A 7730-nucleotide genomic window follows, 5' to 3' on the forward strand; every position below is an offset into this window, starting at 1 on the left:
ACTTTTGGTTACTTTTCATACCTGAACTTTTAAATTTCAATCACCAGATTGAGATATCAGTAAAATCAATCTATTGGTCTTTAAGTGATAGAAACAGCCCACATTGTGTTTTTAAAGGGTCTCTAACAGTTTAAAGAATTAAGTCTATATTTGGACAGTTTTTCTTTTTTAAATCTATAAGTAAAAAATAATATAACCTAGATGTGATTTTTAATTTTTTATAATTTTTTGAAAGTGTTTTAAAAAAAAAAATCACTATTCCCAACTAATTAACATATAATAACAAGAATAGCTCTACGGATGAAAGCAGTTTAATGTGCGTTTAAAAGACTTCATCTTTTTATGTAAATCCTCTGTAGATCCAGCTTTATTTTACAGTTTTGAAGCCAGAGACGGTCTAATATTTGTTCTTCCTTTGAGGGATGCTGATGTGTAAAAATCAGGACAGGTTTGCTTTTCAGCGGAGACTTTATTCTATATTTTCCCCACCTTTCTGATGAGATTTTGTCTTAGATCAGATTTTTTTCTTTTATCAATGGCTAATAAGTCTTTTACTCATTATCACAACAATTACCTGGTCCAGGAAATAGCTTCTTTGTTGTTTTGCAGTTTTGAATAACATTAAATAAGTATGATTTTAGATCAAAGTCATCAACAGACGGATTCCAACATTGCATGCTCTAACCTGGAAATCTAGAGGTTTTTTTTGGAGAGCTTTAAAAAAAAGAGTTCGACCTTCAATTATAAAGATGAAATAATTATATTAGACCTGATTTATCTTCCATAAGACTGTTGCTCTGTTAGGTGTCGGACTCTTTGGAGGAGGAAGTGCAGAAGCTGAAGGGTCCCATCTGTAGTTTTAGGAGCAGTTTAGTGAAGAAGCCAGCGGTGTATCTGTTTAGTTTTCTTTCTTTATCTTTTTCATCTTGTTTTTATCCCTTGTAGTTCTGACCCTCCTTTAAATTAGCTGGTTATTGTTTAAACACGACCCTGATTAATTAAGTGATTGGAAGCAGTCTGTTTCCTGGTTTATTAAAGTGAAGGTGAATGGAACTGATGTTTTAGACGGCGCCGTTTGGACGCAGACGTCAAGATTTTAACCTGTCTGTCTGTGTGCTTCTCAGAGAAACTTGATGTGACCGCGCCGTGGCAGAACTCGCCCCGTCTACCTCCAATCCTCGGTGCCTCACCCCATGACTTCAGATGACAGATAAACCTTTGAGGGGAGACCCCATCCTCACCCTGGATCCCCCTCTTCCTGCGGACCCCTGACGGCGCACAGAGCTTTCCTCGCCTTCCTAGAGTCTCTGCAGCGTTTTCAACCCCTCCACGTGGAGGTGGACCTCTCCTACATCTGCTGTTCCAAAGATCTCCCCCCCCCATCCCCTTTTTTATTTTATTTTATTTTATTTTTCTCCTGGTTGGTTGGAGTCCGGTTCTGCCGGCCGTGTGAGTTTTCAAAGCTGGGGCGCGATTCATGGGATGCAACCATGTCGGGTCTCAATGAGCGCAGGCCGGTCAACACGGACTACGCTGTCTCCCTGCTGGAGCAGCTCAAGTTCTTTTATGAACAGAAGTTACTGACGGATGTGGTGCTGCTGGTGGAGGACACGGAGTTCCCGTGTCACAAGATGGTCCTGGCTGCGTGTAGCTCCTATTTCAGGTGAGTGGGATGCTTTTTTTCTTTTAAACACCTCATCCTGTTTGCAGAACTAGAACTAAAGCTCTTTTCTGCACCAATTATTCTCTTCCTGGTAGATAAAAAAGTTGCACTGGAACCTGATGAAGTAATTGCTACCAGATTTTTTTTCCTCTCATCCCTGGGGAGGCCTCATTCATGCACTCGGCGTTGCATAATGAAATGCGTGACAGAGCAGCAGCGTTTACTAAGGGAAAGGCCCGGCCGTACGTGATGGCTCAGATTCTGCTGCATCATCTCTTAGCTCTGCAGCTTCCTCCGCACTCGCTGTTTTGTCTGCCGTGAACACGCAAAGTACCCCCCCACCCCCCTCGGGGTGTTGAGGTGTCGCAGCGTTTCCGCTAAACTCCTTCCTGCTTCTGCTTCCTCTACATCCTCAAGCCTCGCTGCTCTGGGCTGCAGAGGCGGCTCCTCTGTGGAGGGAAAGTCTGGTCACGTAGCTCTTGTTAGGAGATGGAGAGGGGGGAAAGAGAAAAAGAAGGGGAGGGGAGTTATAGGGGTAATTCTGCAGGGTTGCGTAATACAGCCTGGCAGGTTTAGCCCCCGCTGTGGCCAACCGACCCAAAACTCTTCTGTTTTGTTTGAAAAGCGCACTTCTTGTTTTAATTTCGTTTTAATTCGGCCTCATCTAGATGTAACCAAAAGAGATGAAATCATTGGTTCAGAACCGAGAAGCTGGTTCATGTTCTTCCTCCCGCTAAAGAAAGGGAAGGTCCTCACCCTCAAAGGGAAATCATTGTCAGGTTTGGAAGCTTCAGCCGGTGAAATGCTTTTCCAGATGAGTCGATTCTCTTCATTAACTAAATAAATGATTCTCCAACATCTGCTTTGCATCATGCCAGAATAAATGAATGTTTCCAGCCACATCAAGGCCAGAAAATTGCAGTTATAGCCAAAGAATTATCTGTTCTTCATCCTTTGAATGAACTGGAGCAAACAGCTGAAATTTTTACACCGTTCTGGTTCGGGCTGGGGAAGTCTGGAAATAAGGAGTGTTTTACAAAAATAATCGTTAAAAATTGCAGATTTTATTACAGCTCCCATTGTGAACTAATTTTTATCAGTGGCAGCTGGTGGAGTTTTCTCCACCAGCTTAGTATACGTTTTCTCAAACGTATACTAAGATATCACACCAGTATATTTATATGAATGCCAACAAAAAAACACTTTATAAACATAAATTCATGAACAGGTTTATTTCTGTACATAAAAATTGCTCTTCTGAGGATTTGTGAAGGCAAATCTGTGTTTTGCATGGCCCAATATGGTGTCACAACCTAAAAAATAATGTACCAGAAGCTATTATTCAGCTTTATATTTTTTTAATATATAAGAAAGCTTAGATTCTCCACAATTCAACCACCTAGTTCGTTTTATGGACATAGCAAGCACCAAAGCACAATTATAGCAGGATGTTGACATGTAGCATGACGAAGCAGCCACAACAAGCAAGCATGTCTTTATTACTGCTCTTAAAAGAAGACTTATTATTTTAGAGAATAAAAAAAACTGTGAGACATGTTTGAACTGATGCAGCTTGGGTGTTTTACTCACCCAATTTTCATGTATATATTCAGAAACTAGAAGGTGTTAGCTTTCAAATAATATATTACACATGTAATTTGGGCTTACAGTTCCTCAGTTATTTGCTTTTCCATTTGAGTATGCAAAATAGGCCAGAATTTCCCAGAAATGAAATGGAGGTTAAATATTTATCTTGTACATTAATATCTTTCTAAATATTTTAAATTTTAATTTAAAATTATATGCTAAAAAAAAAATAATTATTATTTTTTTTTTATCAGGGTCATTAAGTGGGTGGGATGGCGCCCTAGCGCCCTCTATTGGCCAGCCACCAATGTTTTTATTTTTTATTTTTTTGCTTTAAATTCTGGTTTGTTTAATAAAAGGTCCATCCAGAGCCTCACAGTCTGCCCTCTCCACCCATGCCTAAATTGTTGGAGGATTTCTTTGGCTAAACGGACAACTTGTGAAATCATCAAAAGAGAAATCGCACCCGCTGCTAAACGTGGAGACGCTGAGAAACGTCCACCTGGAGAGAGACGCTGTTACAGTGAAATGCTAGACAGCTGTCTAGTGAGGGATGTTTACGGGCCGTAACTCAGAGCGAGTCAGTGGATGACACAGGAAGTGTGGGTGGGCCTGCTGAGTCACAGATCCCTCTAAAGCTTACAGCATGCCTGGAAATCCAGGTGCTCAGTGTTTGTTTGAAAACGGAAGAATCACACCGACGGGGACTAATAGCCTGATTCATCTGCTTTTCATCTGAATCATTACATAACCTTTTTTAGGTTATTAATATCCACGTCAGAGTTTGTTTATATTTTGGTTTCTCTTTGTGGGACGTGGAGAACCAAATGCTTCACACCCAGTCCTGAGATCCAGGTCAGCCCTGAGGTTCCCTCATCAGACCAACATCTGGAATAAAGACCTAAGTCCAGAAGAAAAAATACAGTTTGGTGGAAATATTTTCTATGTGAGACTTAAACTCATCTCCACAATCTCTTATTCACACCTGCAGTGACAAACAGGTCGTGTTTTTCTCTGTAAGGAAACATTCTTGTTTTCTTGTCAAAAATCTTTGAATTCTGTCCAGTGGGAATAGTTTCCTTTCCAGTAGTGTGGCCCTGATACCCGATACCTGGCTGTGCAGTATCGGCTAATACCGATACTGATGCCATCAGTTTGAAATTGATGTGTGTATATATATGAAGAACTGCAAACTACTTGGATGTAAAATAATTGCCATCATGGCTTTGTCAAGCTGCTGCCTACCTTTGGGAAGCAAGAAAAAGACTAATACAAAGTGAATCCAGTAGAACCTTTTATTGCCTACCTGGAATGGGTGACAATAGTTAAATAAACTTTTGGCTCTCAAAATGGTATCGGTACCCTGTCCGTTGGTACTCGCCGATACCAGTACCGCCATTTTAGGGCAGGATCAGGGCCCTGCCCAATACCGGTATCGGTGCAACACTACTTTCCAGTTCTAATTATTTATGAGATTTTTTTTGACCATTATTCATTTGTTTATCTTGTTACAACCCCCTGTTGGTCTAGGATGCGCAAAATCGAGCGGACTGAAAACTAGGGTCGGAGATTTTTTTTTTATGGAAGGCACACAGCTTCACTGCAGGAGATAATTTTGTCTTCTTTTTTTGTTTAATTTTGTATTTGTTGTGTTAAAAAGAATCCCGTATCCCGTAACAGATGGAGCGGCCTGCAGACACACTTCCCGTGTGTCTACAGGGGTAGTGTTTTTCGGTCGGTCTGCGCCTGAACAGCGGCACTGGGGGGGAAAGCTGCTGGTGGAAACAGTTTATGTGTTGGATTTTGTTATGGGCTGCATCTTCACCTCTAGGTCCAAATAAGAAACCAAAAAAAAAAAAAAAATCACCTTTTAAATTATCCTTGAAGAACTGAGTCTGGTTGATGGTGGATTGATTCGTCCAATCACCTGGCCTTAATTTGCAGTTCATTTCAATACTTACTCTAATACTTTTTTATTTAGAAATTCATTTACCAAAAATACCTCACTGCATTATTAGATTACTAAAATAATCAACTTGTGGAGCCCTAAACTAAAGCATTGGTAAACAAGGGTCAGTTGTTTCCATGGAGACATTGCTGACCAATTAGAATGCGCTGATTTCCTAGAGTAGATTTCAAAGGTGCTGCTCACCTCTCAGGTATGAATTGATCTCCAGATATGGGAAGGAAAATCCCTTTTCATGAGGAAATTTACTATTTAGTATAAACAATTTGATTGACACCACAAATTGTTTGAGTTATGGCTATGATCATTACGACTAAATATCATTTTGCAACGTGATTAATTGCCTTTTTTTAATATAAAAAATGAATAATTGGGTAGCAAAGGGTGGTTGACAAGGTTTTTTTTCCCCTTATGAACTAAACAAGTCACAGTCCTGGAAGGAGCATATTAGGAAGGATGTCTTTCATTTTGGATGCAGAATGTATTTGTCTTTTGGACAGTTTTGGTATTACCCTAGTGGCCGTTAGCTGTAAAGGTCCATAGATAAGCCGCATTGTTATATAAGCCGCAGAGAAAAAGTCACGGCTAGTCCGAAAATTACGGTAGACTACCCGTTAGAAACCATGCCGAGATCGGTCCGAGCACGGTAACCGAGATAACTGTTGAGTTTAAATGGTTCACGCAAAACTGAACCAGACATAACCGACCCGCGCTACCATGGTACTAGTTCATTAGTTGGTCTTGGCGCGGTTCAGTTCTGGCTCAGTTCTCAGATAACAAAGAGCACATGAGCAGACTACTTCATCTCGTTACAGTCAGCCTCCGTAATCATGAAATTTCAGACATTACTAAAAATACTAGCTTCCCTACCGTTTCACATGATTTTCAGTGATGATTCTGCTTAGCAGTGTGATGAACCTCAACGTCTGTCGTTGTTTCCTGCGTCTGTAAGCCATGATTAGACTATAGTTTGTTGTTTTTACTTCCCAAAAGCCGAGTCTGTTAAGAAAATTCGCCAAATGCTGCCAACTTTGCCTGACTTTGCAAGCTATGAAATATCACAATTATGACCAAACTTCCTGAATGTTACGGGTGCCGCCATGTTGATTTGCTCGATTCCTTCTAGAGAGCAGAAGTACCTTAGATCGTCACTAGGAGGCGAGGAACCACGCTAGCCAAGTTCGGACTGCATCAGTCCAAACTCGGTGCGCATCACTTTTCAGAGGGTAGGGTAAATGGGCTAATCGTGTGGCGCCCGGAGAGCAGTGTGGGGTTAAGGGTCTTGCTCAAAGACTCAGAACGGAGGCTGGGGGGATTCAACCGAGTACTTGCAACCTTCTCAGAGCACAAGCGCACAGCACCAACACTTCCCAGAGATTTAAGAGTCTGCATTAAAAGTCTGCTAAGTAATTATTGCTGTGATTATTTCAACAATCAATTATTTCAACAATCAATTACTCCAAATGTACTTGTTAGAACAATCAATCAGAAACTCCCTTAAAATGAAAAATATTCAGCCTTTATCTGTTTTCAGGCCTCAGCATTGATGTTAATGTTAAACTTTGTCAGAGTTGAGAGTGAACCCCCCTTTTGTTGAACCGTTGCTTAATAATCTTTTTGATGATGGATTATTTCTGTCTCACTGTGGACTTTTTGGAAGTAGGTGAAGTTTCTCAATCAAATGCAAAAAAAAGTCCAGTAAATGTCCAAACTTTAGAAAGTATCCAAGTAGTTCAGAGAGCTGCTGTTCCTGTTGAGGCCCAGTAGTTGCTTGGTTATGTAACTCACAGCAGGGATGTTGGTGTAAAGTAACAGGAGCACCGCGGTGGTGTTCAGGCTCCTGCAGGGTCCACTTCCAGGTACGGCAGCTCCAGTTTGGCCAGATTCCAGCGCTAGTTAAGAGGCTCTGTGGTTTTTTTACAAGAACATCTTGAATGTAAAACGGCAAACACGGCAGGCTTGTTGTTGCTTCATCCATTTAACGCAGACAAATAGAAATTAACTGAGAGAGGGCTGCAAGCATCTAATGAATACTTTTAGTACCAAAGCATTTATTTTTCAGCAGGGGACAAGCATTCTTTGCTGAAGACAAACAGATCCCAGCATGTTTTCTACAGTCAGATGTTTAAATATTAGGATCCAAACCTGTCCCGTTCGCTCCGCTTTTCACCACTGACTGCTGTTTTTGTCCTTATCGTGTCCTCTCCAGGGCGATGTTCATGAGCGGCCTCAGCGAGAGCAAGCAGACACACGTCCACCTGAGGAACGTGGACCCCGCCACTCTGAAGATCATCATCGCCTACGCCTACACAGGCCACCTGGCCATCAGCGACAGCACGGTGGAGCCGCTCTACGAGACCGCCTGCTTCTTACAGGTCAGCGCAACGGTTCCCTGTAGGAGGAAACGCCAGATCCACTCAGTTTTATCAGAATTTCCTTTTTGCTTTGCTGAAATATTCAGAGATACGCTAACCGCCTTGGTTCACTGAGGATGGACCAGCACGCCATGGAAAG

At 41.5% G+C, this 7730-nt stretch overlaps 1 protein-coding gene across 1 annotated transcript in view; it reads left to right on the forward strand.

Moving 5' to 3' along the window:
• kbtbd2 (kelch repeat and BTB (POZ) domain containing 2) overlaps positions 1 to 7730 on the forward strand; it is a 13780-nt gene that overhangs the window by 2063 nt on the left and 3987 nt on the right. The window contains exons 2-3 of the mRNA XM_015382191.1: positions 1125 to 1663; positions 7426 to 7591. Coding sequence (XP_015237677.1) covers positions 1491 to 1663; positions 7426 to 7591 — 339 coding nt within the window. The 5' untranslated portion in view covers positions 1125 to 1490. The remainder of the gene's footprint in view (positions 1 to 1124; positions 1664 to 7425; positions 7592 to 7730) is intronic.

Source organism: Cyprinodon variegatus, unplaced genomic scaffold (genome assembly GCF_000732505.1).
Source record: "Cyprinodon variegatus isolate N-32 unplaced genomic scaffold, C_variegatus-1.0 Scaffold252, whole genome shotgun sequence".
Taxonomy (NCBI): domain Eukaryota; kingdom Metazoa; phylum Chordata; class Actinopteri; order Cyprinodontiformes; family Cyprinodontidae; genus Cyprinodon; species Cyprinodon variegatus.